At 33.9% G+C, this 16,666-nt stretch overlaps 2 protein-coding genes across 2 annotated transcripts; both read left to right on the top strand.

Moving 5' to 3' along the window:
- Window positions 1-343: 343 nt before the first annotated feature.
- LOC113099765 (CMRF35-like molecule 2) lies at window positions 344-1,104 on the top strand. The gene is made up of 3 exons (XM_026264711.1): window positions 344-619; window positions 711-1,049; window positions 1,091-1,104. Coding segments are annotated over exons 1-3 (354 nt in total). The 5' UTR covers window positions 344-618.
- Window positions 1,105-3,676: 2,572 nt separating this feature from the next.
- LOC113099764 (GTPase IMAP family member 4-like) lies at window positions 3,677-15,315 on the top strand. Its single transcript, XM_026264709.1, has 3 exons — window positions 3,677-3,731; window positions 7,247-7,926; window positions 15,289-15,315. Exons 1-3 carry the CDS (start codon window positions 3,677-3,679, stop codon window positions 15,313-15,315), a joined length of 762 nt encoding a protein of 253 aa, XP_026120494.1.
- Window positions 15,316-16,666: the final 1,351 nt, after the last annotated feature.

Below are 16,666 nucleotides of genomic sequence, written 5' to 3'. Positions count from 1 at the left end.
AACAGCCAGAGAAAAGACTAAGACAGAAATCAAGGGTCAAGAGCCCAACTAAAGCAAACACTGATCTCTAACATGGTTACTTCAAATGAAACAATAAATCAACATCTGCTGTTCATCACTAATGCTCAATTATCACTCAATTAATCACTTCATTATTTAATTGCAATGTACATCTTCTTTCAGTGAACTCAACTGAATTAAGTTCAGAGTACTCATAACTGTTAGATTTTTCAACTTAAATGGTTTAAGGCAATCGGTTTCCTCAAATGGTTTCAGTTAACATAACTTAAGGATATCTGTTTACTCAAACCATTTGAGTTAAGTTTACTTGTCGGGTTTTACAGTGTTGGTGAAAGTGTGAAACTCAGCTGTAATTCCCCTGAGAAACAGCAGTCCATCAAACACATCTGTAAAGAGAACGAGCAGAAGATCTGTCAGAGCATCAGTTCATCAGAGAAGCAGCGCTTTGAGTTTTCTGACAGTACAGCAGGAGTTTTTACAGCGAGCATCAGTAATGTGAGCCTGAGAGATGCTGGAGTTTACTGGTGTGGAGCAGAAACCAGACACCAGCATCTGACTTCTGTTTCTCTCACCAATAAACATCAACTGACTTTAACCAGTATGTACAGACACCACAAACCATGCAGTTCAGTCATAGATGCATGTATTTCACAGTGAATAAATACATCTCTGTTCTCTTTGACTATCAGTGCCTCCAGTGATCGGACGTGAAGGAGATTCAGTCCAGATCCAATGCCCTTATGATGAAAAACACTCAACAGGAATGTGTCTGCGCAGTGGAACATGTTTGAGTAAAGAAGTAAAGTATCTGTGTAAAGGAAAGTGTTTCACTGAAGATGCTCAAATTATCATTCAGTCAGATAAAGGTAATGTTAAAAACCCAAAGATTTCAGTAAAGGACGACACTGAACTCAGTCTCTTCACTGTGACCATGACTGAGCTGAGAGCAGAGGATGCTGGGAAATACTGGTGTGCAGTGAAAGATGTGTTTAATCTTCACATTGAGCTCATGATCATCAGGAAGGACGGTGAGGATGAATCTCAATGTTTCTGTCCATTCTGTTCTCAGACTCATCATTTTAATGTTGTTTCTTCAGCGGTCGGTCATGAAGCGTCTGTCGGAGGATCAGTGTCCATCAGCTGTAAACACATCAGGAATCAAACACAGAGGTTTTTCTGCAGAGGAGATCAGCCCAATATCTGCTTCAGAGACGGAGTTCATGTTTCATCAGATAACAGCAGATTCTCTCTGACTGAAGAAACCTTTACTGTGAAGATCAGCGATCTGAGAGCAGAGGATTCTGGGAAATACTGGTGTGCAGAGGAGAGCTCTGGGTCCTTCATAATCACTGAAGTTCAGCTAAACGTGATCAGAGGTAAAACACTCTTAAACTAAAAATTAATACTGAATTACTTGGTAACTTGCCAAAACTGAACAGCAGAATATACTGCAATCTTCTCAAAAATAAAATGAAAACAGATTAATTGATTTTTTGATTAATAATACACTGCACTACTGTTTCTAGAAATGCATTATTTCTTTAGATAAACAGAAAAGAAGGGACTTTCAGAAAGGTTTTTTTTTTTTTTGTCCAGGCTATGAAAGCCACTGGGGTTCAAAGTGTATAATATGTGTCCCAGCTGCTTTCCATTTAATGATACTTGATCTAAAAGTAAATCTTTTTAGCTTTTTTGCTCATTCAAAAAGAAATTGGTTGGTTCTCTGAAGCTCATCCTGAAGTGCTCATCTGTAGATTTAAACCTGTTTAATATATTTTAATATTACATATTTCATGTAAACAGGATTAAAGTGCATCTTTTTAAGCTGAACTGATCCTTAAAATCGATCTGCTACCACCGTTCCTTTATTACAAGATCCTACGGATACAGGGACAATCATTTAAAATAATAATAATAAAATAATTATGTAAACATAATATAATAAAGTTATGTAGTCTTTACTAATATAGACACAGTCAGTTTTACTCACTGTAAGATTTATTTGACATACAATTATTACTTTATAATTTTATTGAAGTCTTACACATGAGTCGTGCATTAATTTGAGAGATGACAGATATTATGGGAGTGGCTTGATTGAGAACAGGAGATGCAGAAAATGAGATGCTTTTTACAGTATGTAATAGAAGTCTTTGGGAAATAAATAGTATGTTTATTGTAGATCTGTGTAGCAGCAGCAATACAGTTAATAAATTAATAAATCAATAAATCCACTGACTCTAAACAGTGTCCTGTGCTCGTCAGTGCAGCCAAAGACAGAACTGTTAGCATGCTGTGCTCAAACCTTCACCATGACATTACGCCCCATTCACAACGCCACGTTGGCGTCTACAGCTCTCGTTTACTTTGAAAGGAGCGACTAATAATTGGGAATGATCAGCACTGCTGATCGCGGGTTTGAATACTGATATGCTGAAGCCGAACGTTTTTATTTATTGATTATCATTTTTGGAGATCGTCAGCCTGTAGTTGCATTCTTTTTTTTTAACAGAAGAGATGAAGAAATTAAGACAGTTTGTTTTAATTTACTTGGCACCATCTGACTTACCTGTTTCCTGGGATGTTTCCCTTTTGGTGTGAGAAGAGGTCATTTAAAAACAAAAAACAAACAGTTGTAAACAACCCAGGAAACCTGGTGAGATCCAATAACTCAATTTCTCAATATGAGTTAAAAGTGATATTATGACACGAGCATGAATGTTTGTCAGTGAATGTCAAGGACTTGCCTTATTTCTCAGTGACAATCCCTTTTGTGTGATTTTAGGTTTCTTCTGTCTGCCTCCAGGAGCATGAAGAGTCTCTCAGTGATGCTACGGTCTCCTCTTTGACTTTCTCACCATTGCCAACTCATAAATATCTGGTGTCAGAAATCAGAATTAGATTTTTGCTTTTATATCTAAAGATTTTGTTATAAAACTTGTCATGTCATAGAAAAACTGCAAAACAACAACAACAACAAAACAAAAAAAATTAAGTACTGAGCAGCTGTTAACACCAACAGATCACTGAAGTCTTGATTGTTCATTGTTCAAGTGTTTTAGTTTGTTTGTACCCTGAATTTGTTTCTTTGATTTGTAAAATGTGTGCAAGAATATATTTCGAATGGTGGACATTTTCTTTTAATAAATGAATTTGATGTCATACATGTCCGTTTACTTTATTCATTTTATCAGGAAGTCCCACAGACAAAATAAATAAATAGATAATTCTACGAGACAGAGAGAGAGAGAGAGAGAGAGAGAGAGAGTGGGGTCATGCAAACTAACAACAGAGGAATAGATGTCCCAGGTAGACATTTTTCATGTTCTGGGAATGTTTTCAGTGGCAAGTTTTATTTTAGTTCCCAGAATGTTCTTTTAAAAGGTAGGATAACATTCCTCAAAAACATTCTAAAAATGTCAATTGATAACATTGTTAGAACATTATTTAAAAGTTTTACATCATTTTTGTGTGCTTTATCCCAAATTAACAAATTATGTTGAAAGTATAACAATCCCTCATGTTTTGTCATCATATTAATGGCCATTCAAAGGCTGTTAAATTTCACACAGAACGACAGAAAAGAAGCAGAAATCTAGCACAAAGGGGTTCAGTGAATGTGGTGTTGAATGTGTGTGTGTGTGTGTCCGAGACGATGAAGGACAGAATGCCACCTGTCCAGTCCAGATACACTCCTACTCTATTAGATGGTCAAGGGCAGGCATATAAGTCCTATGATTATTGTGCCGGATAAGACACTTCAGCAGACACAAGCATGAATTAGGGCCGAATGCATATTCATTATCAGCTCCTTTATACCTTGTTCCTTATATAATATAATAATAACTGTACACTATAAAAAAAGTCAGTAAAATATACAGCAAAACACCGTCAAATTCCAACGGTAATGGAGCGTAAAACCAAAAACTACCTTTTACTATATAACCGTTAATTGAATAACCGTTAATTGTGAGACTGGATAAATTTTTTTTTTTTTACTGTAATAAAATGTTGAAATTCTAAATATTTTCTGTGAAAACAAATAAATATGCATACATTTTACAATTAAATATTGTTATGTGGAAAATGTCTGAAAACCTTAGATTTTACGGTATTATTTGAGTAAAACTACATCTTTTGGGGTTGTGCACATTGGAATTCACAGTATAAATCTGTAGATTTTTAAGCAAACAAAAACATCCATTTTTACAGAAGCAAGATGTTAAAAAATAGGGTCCACCGTAATAATACAACCAGTAAATACCATTTAAAAAAAACAAATATCAGCACACTGTAAAAAATTTCTTGTTGTTTTTACAAAAACTTTTTGGCAGCTGTGGTTGCCAGAATAATTTTGTAAAAATACAGAAAACTGTAAACACATTTACGTCAAAAACTGTTAATTTTACAATATAAAGCTGTAATTTACAAACAAGAAAATGTGAATATAAACCAGTAAATTCAACAACACACAAAATTAAATCTGTTTTGTACCTTGAAAATACTGACAACCACCATAATAATAAAGATGGTACTGTATAAGAGAAAGCCACATGAAGTATCAAAGCTCATCACAAGTAGCTTCACCACAAGCAGAAGTATATATTAACATATAGAAGGTGCACATTTATGGAAACACAAAACACCATCATGGTAACACACGTGATACTTAAATAATGCAAAAAACTTTCATTAAGCAACAGAAGATGTAACATAAAGCTCAAATGTACATAACTGATAACAAGAACTATTTAAAAACATGATTATTTAAACAAAATACTTTCAAACGTGGAGTGTCACGCAGGGAATTCTGGGAATATCAGTTTACAGTTTTAGACTGTAAATTATACATTGATTTGTTCTTTTTTTACTTCTAAAAGCTGTATAATTAACATAATTTTACTGTAAATTTACATTAAATGCTTTGTTAGATATTTTACAGTTTTTCCCTGTATATAGTACGGGAACTTACTGTTAACCTATTATCAGTTTTTTTCCGTAGCGTTTTTACAAAATTTTACAGTTAAAATTACACTTATTTTTTACAGTGCAGTAAAAGACAATAAAATTGATAGTATTTTTTCTTTTTAAATTCAGATACTGATATACAGATTAAAAGTTAGGCCTGCAGTAGTTTCTCCATTTAACCTCCCAGTAACAACATCTGGTCAGACTGTCTTTACTATGAACCTCCAGATGATCTGGATACGGCTGCTTCTCTTACACATGCATCCTCTTGCAGTTACTCTCAAAGAGAAAAGGGTTTGTTTGAGATAACAGGCATCTGAACACAAATGTAGAGAGCAGTTACACAAAAGTGTTGTTGTTAAACTCTGAAAAAGTGTATAAGTGTGTGTATTTAAACATACCCCGAGTAATCTCCAAATCTTGGCCATTTTTTTACATCCAGTCTTCTGCCAGAGTTTCTCCCGCCAAATAGTGTTTTGCGCACAAATCAAATGCTCCGCCTCCACTCAGACGATTTTGCGGCTCGATTGGACATCACTGTCACTATGGTTACAGATGATTTTCAATTGGCATCAATTCTCTGTAGAAAGATAGAAAGATATTATAGTTAAAGTGTAGTAAGCAAAGTTTTTTTTTTTTTTTTTTGGCATATTGATTATTTGTATAACCACAGTTAGTGTAATAAATGATTAGTGTAGTAAAACCATGAATAGTTTTCGTAAGGGTTTTAAATATAATTAAGCTTATAATTGTGCATTTGATTTGATCAATCAACAAGGAAGTTAGGAGTATTTTCTGAATATTTATTATGTGGGTTTTGTTTATTTTTAATAGAGTTTAAAAACAGTTATGTCAAATTAGTTCAGACTTAGCTCAAAAAAGTCAGAGAGGTTTCATTTTTTGTTTCTTCGCAGTTCACCTTGATACTTTATCTTTATAGCCATATACCTGTTTTCCCATGTTGATACTACTTGTTCAGGTAACTGAAACCTTCAAGATCTGCTCAAGTGTATTTTTATAGCGCCCTCATGTGGCATTTTGCTAAGCTCCTTTATCAATTTCAAAGTATATAAAAATAATGATTTATCAAGGTAACTATACTGCTATAACATGTTATGGTTTATTCATGTTTTAGTAGTCATACAGTGTATATACAGCAGCAATATTATCTGTACAATGTTCTGTGTAAACAGTTTCAGAAAGCTGTATTCAAAAGGAAATTACAATCCTGTTAAATGTTACCATCAAAGAATCAAGTAAACAGTATCCATACGTTATTGTCTATTATCTGTGTTTGAGAAGTTTGAGAAAGAAAATAATTGTAGGCGTATCATTAGTAAAAATCACTAGTGAAACTGAAATCTCTCAGGAAGACTTTAGTCACCTGATCATGGTTTGAATGAAAGTATTTGACTGGTGTCAGGAGGAGCTGCACTTTGACTGTGTGCATCTCAGAGAGAAGACGCAGGAGAAACACAAGAGACGACAGTAACAATGACTTCAACACATACAGGTCTGTGGAGAAAATCTGATTCAAATATCACAAAATGTTATTTTCATTTTTACATTTAAAATACATTTTAATTTAGTAAATTGTATTAACTCATGTAAATATAATAATACAACTGATATTTAAGTAATAGTGTGCAAGTTTGAGTCTTTGACTTTAAAACAATAATATGACAATATTTTTTTTTGTGAATATCAACTAATATTTGTTTCATAATCGTCTCACTTCAACAATAATCTTTGAATATTAAAATGTTTAGTTGTTTTTGCACTCAAGTATCATCAACAGTAATTAGTATATATAAAATGCTTTTTATATTTTAAGTGTGTTTATGTCAGTTATAATGCTTTATACATGGAAACAGTACATACTGTATATGCAAACTGATAGAGAGTCATGCAAAATAAAGAAAATGAGTGAGAGTCATGTAACAGAAGAAATGGCTCAAAGAGCTATTCATGTGACCATTATATTGAGTTTAAAAAGAAGACCCCCCCCCCCCAAAAAAGGTAAATGAATGAATGAATGAATCTGTCAAACAATCTAGAGATTTGCACCAAACATGTCCAACAACTTTTCATGCCAATAATTTTGTTAACAGTAGTATTTCTGCTTTAAATAAAGATGAAAGGTTAAAAGATGATCACTGGAATGTTTTTAATCTAAATGTAACTTTTCATTTAATTCACAGAACTGTATGAATGCATAATTGTGTTACATATTAATACTTTTTTACAATTTTTGTAGTGTCTGATCTGAGGATCGTTCTTCTGGGTAAAACAGGATCAGGAAAAAGTGCAACAGGAAACACTATACTAGGAAGAAAAGCCTTTGAAGTTGATGATTTTATCAAATCTACCAATACATTGTGTGAGAAACAGGTAGGAGTGGTTGGTGGAAAGACCATCTCTATAATAGACACTCCAGGACTGTTTAACACAGCTATGGATAAACAACAAGTGAAAGCTGAAATAGAAAAGTCTATAGAGATGTCCTCTCCTGGTCCTCATGTGTTTCTGCTGGTGCTAAAGCTGGGAGTGAGATTCACAAAAGAGGAGAGAGACACGGTGCAATGGATTCAGGAGAACTTTGGAGAAGAAGCTTTGCACCGTACCATCGTTCTGTTCACTCACGCTGATCTGCTGAAGGGAAAACCTCTGGACGAGTACATTGAGAAAAGCAAATATTTACTGAAAATTGTTGAGAGCTGTGGAGGCAGATATCACTCATTCAACAATGAGGACAGAAACAATCAAGATCAGGTCACAGAACTTCTGAAGAAGATCAACTCAGTGATGAAGAAAAATGAAATGATGCATTACAGTTTTGAGATGTTTAAAACCACTCAGATGAAGAAGGAAGGAAATTGGGCAAAGACATGTGCAGTTGCAGTTGCAGGGCTTGGATTTCTAGGAGCAGTTACAATAGTAGGCATGATATCTGCTAACAGAGCAGCTGCAGGAAGTGCAAAAGAAACTTCAGAAAAAGCAGCATTAAAAGCTATAGATAAAGTTTTAGCTGCTATAGAAAAAGCAGTGAAAACTACAGGAGAAACGGTTACAAAAAAAGCAGTAGCAGCTGTAGAAAAAGCAGCAGAAGAAGCTGCAGAAAATGCAATAATGACTTCAAAAGAAGTAGGATTAGAATCTGTAGAAAGGGCTTTATCTGCTATAGAAAAAACAGTAGAAGCAACAGGAGAAGCAGTTACAAAAAAAGCAGTAGCAGCTGTAGAACAAGCAGTAAAAACTGCAGGAGAAACAGTTTCCAAAAAAGCAGTAGCAGCCGTAGAAAAAGCAGTAGAAACTGCAGGAGAAGCAGTTATGAAAAAAGCAGCAGCAACTGTAGAATATGCAGTAGAAACTGCAGCAGAAGCAGGTACAAAAGAAGTTGCAGCAACTGTGGAAAAAACTGTTAAAACTGCAGGAGAAACAGTTACAAAAAAAGCAATAGCAATGGTAGAAAAAACTGTACAAGTTGCCGGAGAAGAAGTTACAAAGAAAGCAAAAGAAACAGTAGAAAAAGCAGTAGAAACAGCAGGAGAAGCAGTTACAAACACAGCAGTAGCAGCTGTAGAAAGTGCAGCAGGGACAGCAAAAGGAGTAGTTACAGGTCTGTCAGCAGTAGCAGCAGCAGCAGCGGCCCGGTCTGCAGCAGCCGCAGGGAAAGTGGCCTCATCAGGAAGAGTAGCGATAGTAGCTGCTGTAGCTGCAGCATTTGGAGGAGCAGCTGTTACACTAATATCAGCCCTGAAACGGTAAAACTATACAACGCTTCAGTTTTAGATTAAGAACCTTCAGGGCTGTACTGTAAATGGACTGTAATTGGACTGTACTGTAATTTTTTCCCTACATTTTGGAGCTTTAACTGCACCTTTACTAAATGAAAATAATAGTTTTGTTTGAAGTCACTATTTTGATGACTAGTGTTTGCTTTTAGTTTGGCTCTTGATGCTTGACTTTTTCTCTGGCTGCTAATAGTGCACTTAGAAAACACATATGTTGTGGAAAAGAAATCCAAAGTCAGATGAGCAAACGTGTGGCTGGTGATGCTGTTTGTGGATTAGTTTAATCATTCTCTGCTATGATCTTCAGATATTTAATGTCTTTTATTTGCAGTTGATATGTTTCAATGGCTGACATCAGATCACTTATTTTTGCAGTAAGTTGTTAACTGGAACATGACTGAAACATTTGAAATAAAACAATTATTTACAATTGTAATATATGAACTATGAAAATAAAATAATTATTTATTTGGTTGAACTAAGAAATGGTAAATGGACTGCATTTATATAGTGCTTTCAACAGACCACATGGCCATCCAAAGCACTTTACAAGTTGCCTCACATTCACCCATTCATACACTGACTGCGGTGTCAGCCATTCAAGGCGCCATCCAGCTTGTCGGGAGCAGCTGGGTTTAGGTGTCTTGCTCAAGGACACCTCGACACTTGGTCAGGTGGAGCAGGGGATTGAACCACCAACCTTCTGGTTTGTAGACAACCTACATGTCACTGAATACTTACAGTAAAGATGGTTTCATTGTTAATTTCTGTTTGTGTAAACAAAATAAAAACAGTTTTTTTTCAGCTGCCTTATTCCTTATTCCAACAATCAGGTGAGGGGTGTTGTAGTGTATTTACACACTGACAAAAATCACACTAAGTTCAAACAAATTAGAGGGAACATGTCTGCAATTATCAGAAATATATTTAAAAAACAATGAGTGTTAGAGAAGATTAGGATGTCAGTACATAAGTTAAGCAATAGCTTGGCACAACTTCTAGCTCTGTAAGCATCTTAACTTCATTGAAGTATTTTTTATGTAAAAGTTTGTGAATTTATTATCTGCAGGATCAACAAGCACTGAGTATTCAATTTCAATGTTACTAGCTAATAAATTCCATGAGATTTGAGTTAAAGTGACGATTTAGTTTTTAGTTATTTATTACACAGTAAGTGTTGAACCGTGTTTGCAGTGTACTCTACTACTCAACATTTTATTATTATTATAATTATAATTATTATTTTCTTTTAAAATGATAATTAAAAAATGTAATTTATTCATATTATAGGAAGATGAAAGTCTATTTAGAAAAATAATGGAAAAACTATGCTGGTTATACCTTGCAGATTTCTAACAACAAATTCAACTAGAAAAATAAGTTTGTTGAGACAAACTTTAACTTGGCTTGAGAAAGCCTGACCAGAAAGTTTGAAGAAGTTTAAAGAAGTTAGAACTTTAGAGTAGTTAGATTTGATAGATTTATTGTAAGAAAGAAAGATGATAGAGTAGTTTGAAAGAATGTTAGATAAATAGATAGATTTATATATTAAGAACATGTCACTAGCATGATTAGCAAGTGACTAGCATGTCGTTAGCATGATAAACAAGTTACTAGCATGTCGCTAGCATGTTCTTAGCATGATTAGCAAGTGACTAGCATGTCGCTAGCATGATTAACAAGTTACTAGCATGTTTTTTGCATGATTAGCATTTTACTAGCATGTTTTTAGCATGATTATCAAGTGACTAGCATGTCACTAGCATGTTTCTAGCATGATTAGCATGTTACTTGCATGTTTCTAGCATGATTAGCATGTTGTTAGCATGTTGCTAGTATGTTTCTAGCATAATTATCATGTTGCTACCATGATTTTAGCATGATTAGCATGCACCTAGCATGTTGTTAACATGTCTCTAGAATGATTAACATGTTGCTAGCATTTCACTAGTATGTTTATAGCATAATTAGCATGTTGTTAGCATGATTAGCATTGTTGTTTAAATGTCGCTAGCATTTTTCTAGCAATATTGGCATTCTGCTATCATTTTGCTAGGATGTTTCTAGAATGATTAGCAAGTTACTAGCATGTTGCTAACATGACTAGGATGTCACTACTAAGTTTCTAGCATGATTAGCATGTTGCTATCATGTTTATAGCATAATTAGAATGCTAACATGTCGCTAGCATGTTTCTAGCACGATTAGCATTGTCGCTAGCATGTTGATAGCATTATTAGAATGCTAACTTTTCGCTAGCATGTTTCTAGCATGATTAGCATGCTTCTAGCATTTGTTGCTAGCATGTTTCTAGAATGGTAGTTTAATTGAGTCTAGGGCTTCAGGGAGTTTAGATTAGAAATTTTGGCTTTTGCACTAATGGGCCACCGTAGTCTTGGCTCAATTTGCGCACTCTGCAATTTAAGTGGGGTATGGCATAGACATCATATAGGTAGACGCCCCATCGAACGCTACTGCCTATTGGCACGAACGAGCCGTGGAGCCGCCATCTTGGACCGGTCGACAGCTCCACTCAGTGTAACTTGTTTGCCAGGTGCAATGAGCTGTCATCGCATTAAATTAATCATATCTCACTGAATACCTAACTGATTTTAACGTGGGTTTTTTTTGCTGCAAAGGTCATTCATGCAGCTATGATACAGGACATATGGTTCAGCGTATTTTAATATTCATAATAGGCTTTACAGTTACATATTATATTCTGATATAAGATATAAGTGACCAGACGCCCAAAATCTAAATATGTGAGGTAGAATATTTATAAATCACACACTATAAATATGATAAAGAAGCAGAAACAGATAGTTGCAGTAAAATAAGATATTTTTATATTTTTATTTATTTTATTTAAGTTGAAGAAACAATTTATTATAATTTGTGACACATACTCTCTCTCTGGTTCTCTTTTTTCTCTCTCCTCTCTCTTTCTCTCTCTCATACACACACACACACACTCTCCTGTGACTGTTGACACCTGAGGAGCTTGTATTGCTGAAGCTTGGCGGATCACCCTCTCTGCAGCTCTCAACACCATATTAAAATAAGAATACAAATAATACATATTTATATAGCGCTTTACACAGTACTCAAATACACTTTAAAGAACAGAGAAAATATGAAAAAAGCAACCTTAATACATTACTTCCAGGTATCATGTGCGCAAACACAAATAACAGTTCAATGTATGTCGAACAATGTCGAACAATGTATGTATTAACTTCAGATTGGATTGTGTTGGTAATAGGCACTTAACCTTACCTAACGCTAAAAGTAAGTTTCGTGCATCTAACAAGTGCTTTTTCGAACTTCTTTCTGATCTGAATAGTAATAGTAAGTTATGTGGGAAACACTTGAGTTGAGGGAGGGAGATAACGTACATAGTCTAACTAACGTCAGCTAGCTACGATTTCAGTACAGTACTATCAAAGATCCTTGCTCCATCTCAATTATCTGGATTTAAGGACAAACTACAAGCAATAGTACAATAGTAATGTTAAATCTTACTTGTGAAAAGTAATCCCGAGCCATACTTGCGATGGTCCGCCGATTAGAACAGGAAAATGCTGCACAGTGCTCTGGTATCTTAACTGCTGCTACGCAACGAAACTAGGGGTATGACCGGTTCAAGATGGCGGCCGCAAATCTCATCGCCCAGCGGCCAATAGGGCGTCTACCTATATGATGTCTATGGGGTATGGGGTTTTTATGATTTTTAATATTAAGTTTTAAGAAAACTGAAAGTCAAATCAGTCTGAAAAGATATAGCACACCAAGTCAAAACAGTCTGAAAGTCTGACCAGAGTTTGGAGTTTGTAGAGTTAAAGCTCCTCGAAAGGAGTTAGAGTTGAAAATTTTGGGTCAGAAGAAGAAGAAGAAGAAGAAGAAGAAGAAGAAGTTTAAATAGGATTTCAGTAAGTTGGCTTTCTCAAGCCAACTTAATAAAGTGAATGATTATCCTTAGTAATAAAAAAAATATATATATATCTTTCAAACAACACTCCCAGATCTATATAGCTCGCTGCAAAGCCACATATCCCAATGTACTGATGATATTAACAATTGGATGTGTCGTAATTTCAGTTGAAAAGAAAAAAAAAGACAAAATGAAAGTCATGACAATAATGTTACTTAAAAAAAAACATACAATGATTACAAACTTCAGATGATTCTGTTGTTATGTGCACAGATGTCGTTTTGCATTCAGTTTTGTATATGTTTGAATACCTCATAGCAGTCGTTTTGTGATTTGTGTCCTCTGAATGACTCCCACAAATGCTTTTTCAAGTCTGCGTTGTGTTCATTTGGTTTTCTTTCCACTACATTTGTTCTTTTGTTAATAATAATCAGGCGTAATAAGCCTTACAGCACAATGTATTTTTTAACCTCTTACAAAAGCAATGTTGGTTCTCACGGGTGGGAAGTATATTTTATTTACATTTTACAGCAAAGCTATTCATAAACACAGCTGTCACTGCATTGATTTCATATTTACTGACCATCGCTGTATGTGGAACAATTTCAGGATGTGGTCGAAGGGTTTATGAATATGGAGTCAATGTTAGTTTTAGTTCTTTGAGAATTACTGTAGATGAGAAAAATAATTGGTGCTGAGCTGTTCTTTAAAACAAGTTTTAGATTCAGGTCTTTCTTTTCAACGTACAGATCTTCTTAAGCTCCTTTGTGTAACACTCAAATGTACATAGGAAATACATCATTATCAGAGGTGGGTAGAATACCCAAAACACTGTGCTAGTCTGAATAGTTACTTGAGTAAGAGGATAAAAAAACTACTCAAGTTGTTAGTTACTAATTACTTTGGATCATATACTGCATATCTATAGTCTTTTTTATTTAGATATATAGATACATTTTATGTAATGTATGTGTGTTCTTAAAAAAAAAAAAAAGAAAAAAAAAAACTCAACCTTTACTCGAGTCTTCAGTGTCACATAATCCTTCAGAAATCATTCCAATATGTTGATTTACTATCAATGATGTTCTCTTTATCTTTCTATTCATCAAATAATCCTAAACAAAATGTCACAGGGTCCAAAAAATATTAAGCGTCAAAACTGTTTCCAGCACTGTTATAAATCATTATATTAGAATTATATATGAAGGATCAAATTACTCTAAAAACTGGAGTAACAGCTGATATTATATTATATTATATTATATTATATTATATTATATTATATTATATTATATTATATTATATTATATTATATTATATTATATTATATTACCTCTGACACAGAGAAGAGTGAAAACTCACTTGAATGCTAATTACTGAACATCTGACATAACAAACCAAATGAACTGCTTCAGATGACTCAGGGTGAGCGGTAGGGAACTGAATGAATCATTCAAACTGATTCACGAAACAATTCACTGGTTTGCCAACAGGTTTGATCAAGCATTTAATCTTAATATTAATCTTAATCGTAATCTTCTCACTACTGTGTGTGCACTTGGATGGGTTAAATGCAGAGCACCAATTCTGAGTATGGGTTACCATACTTGGCAAATGTCATGACTTTAACTTTCACTTTCACTTTCACTTTAATCAGAATTGACTCAAAAGAATGAATCATTCGCGAATGGGCATTGATAACTTTTATTGCATTAAGATAAAGTAATGAGAGGAGTGTGGCCTACGGTAACAAAGGAAAAGTACAGATTTTTTTCACTAAAAATTTACTTAAGTAAGAGTAAAAGTACCCATCTTTAAATATACTCCAAAAGTATTAGATACCCAAAAGATTTACTCAAGTAAATGTAAAGAAGTAAATGTAACTCGTTACTACCCACCTCTGATTATTATTGAATTTAATGTTGTGTGTTTATAATAGTTACTACTCATATGAATGGCTTAAGTATTTCAATTTGAAAACATTCATGAACTTTCCCACATTCCCAAATTTAGCACATAAGGTACATGACCAAATGCATGAACTATTTTCTATCATAAATAAAAAGTTGTTCAAAGGGGGAAATTAATTTGAAGAATTATTATAGGGCGATTAAATGTTAACAAAATTTTATGTTAAGTTATAATAGAGTCTGGAAGAGTAACTACAGCATTTGGAGGAGCAGCTGGTACATTAATATCAGCACTGAAACTGATATAAAAACTACTAACAACTCTAAGTTTTAGATTGGTCTTATTTGAATAGGATTTTCACACTGAACACAGAGTTATTTATTTATGGCTTATAATATGGAATCAAAATTCAAGTGCATAAATAATTCTTCAATTGATTTAGCTGTGTGAGAAATGTGTTTACAATGTTCATGCACTCAACCTGAATTCAAATACATTTCCCAACGCAACTAAAGTTGAAACCATGAACATTTTAAAACATTCAAGTCTTTTATTCTTCATTTGTAAAGATTGCATATAGTTTGAGCTTTTGAACCCACAGACCCATATTGTTCTGTGTTTTTTATCAGTTCTGTTTGCTCATTGGTTTGTTCATGTCAGGTGACCCTCATTGTCTATTATAAGTAGTCATTTTTTTGCAATGTCCCTTGTCCTGAATTAATGTTGTAACCTGCTGTCGGTGAGTCTAGTCTGTTCATGCCACGTCAAGTTTGTTCACGTCAAGTCTATCAAGTCTTTAGTTTTGATAATGTTTGGATGTCTGGATTACTTGTAAATAAACTGCACTTGGGTTCTCACTACACTTGCCTTCAGTGGACTCTTTTTATATGTTTAGGAAACAAAATGTAATTTTACCAGCTCTTTACCATGCAAAATTACATTCAGAGCAAATATATTATTTGTAAATTTCTCTGATATATGTAAATAATTTGTTAATTAATACATACATAGCAGTTTTTAAATCGTATTAAACCCACAAATATTTAGGAACAAACAATAAAACATGGTTTATATTGAATACAGATAATACAGGTAGTAGAAGAAGAGTTTTTTTTTATTGTTTTTTACCCTTTATTTCATGTGAAGTCTGCATCTCCCTTTTTTCAGTGCACACATCCAGCAATCAGTGTTAAACTGATGAATATAGCACATCAACGATAATGTTAGCTTTAGAGGCAAAGTTATTATATGAAGTTTTATATGATTATTATATAAATATCAAAAATCATGTGTTTTTTTTAATTATGTAACCATTTATTGTGCTTTATCGTGTTAGTTAGCTGCACTTATTAGCAATTTTTTTTTTACTTAATCAAAATAACCCAAGTGCAGTTTGGGTAAAGTAATTGGAATTCACAAAAAAAAAAAAAAAACATGATTTTTGAGAATTGTTAAAAACTGAGTTATATGTTTCTGTAAATTAACTCTTCATATATAAAATTCATGCCATCCATCCATTTAATTTATTAATATTACAGGAAGATGAAAGTCTATTTAGAAAAATAATGGCAAAACACTGAACTCTGTGTTGGTTATACCTTGCAGATTTCTGACAACAAATTCAACAAAATGAATGATTGCAGAGTCCTACGTGGCACAGTCCATGCACCTGTTCAATTTGTATATGCACATACAATGCATACAAACTTCAGATGATTCTGTTGTTATGTGCACAGATGTCGTTTTGCATTTGTTTGAAAACCTCATAGCAGTCGTTTTGTGATTTGTGTCCTCTGAATGACTCCCACAAATGCTTTTTCAAGTCTGCGTTGTGTTCATTTGGTTTTCTTTCCACTACATTTGTTCTTTTGTTAATAATAATCAGGCGTAATAAGCCTTTCAGCACAATGTATTTTTTTTAACCTCTTACGAAAGCAATGTTTGTTCTCACGGGTGGGAAGTATATTTTATTTGCATTTTACAGCAAAGCTATTCATAAACACAACTTTCAGTGCATTGATTTCATATTTACTGACCA

Source organism: Carassius auratus, unplaced genomic scaffold, assembly GCF_003368295.1.
Source record: "Carassius auratus strain Wakin unplaced genomic scaffold, ASM336829v1 scaf_tig00217029, whole genome shotgun sequence".
Lineage (NCBI taxonomy): Eukaryota > Metazoa > Chordata > Actinopteri > Cypriniformes > Cyprinidae > Carassius > Carassius auratus.
This window is presented reverse-complemented; position numbering and strand designations above follow the sequence as displayed.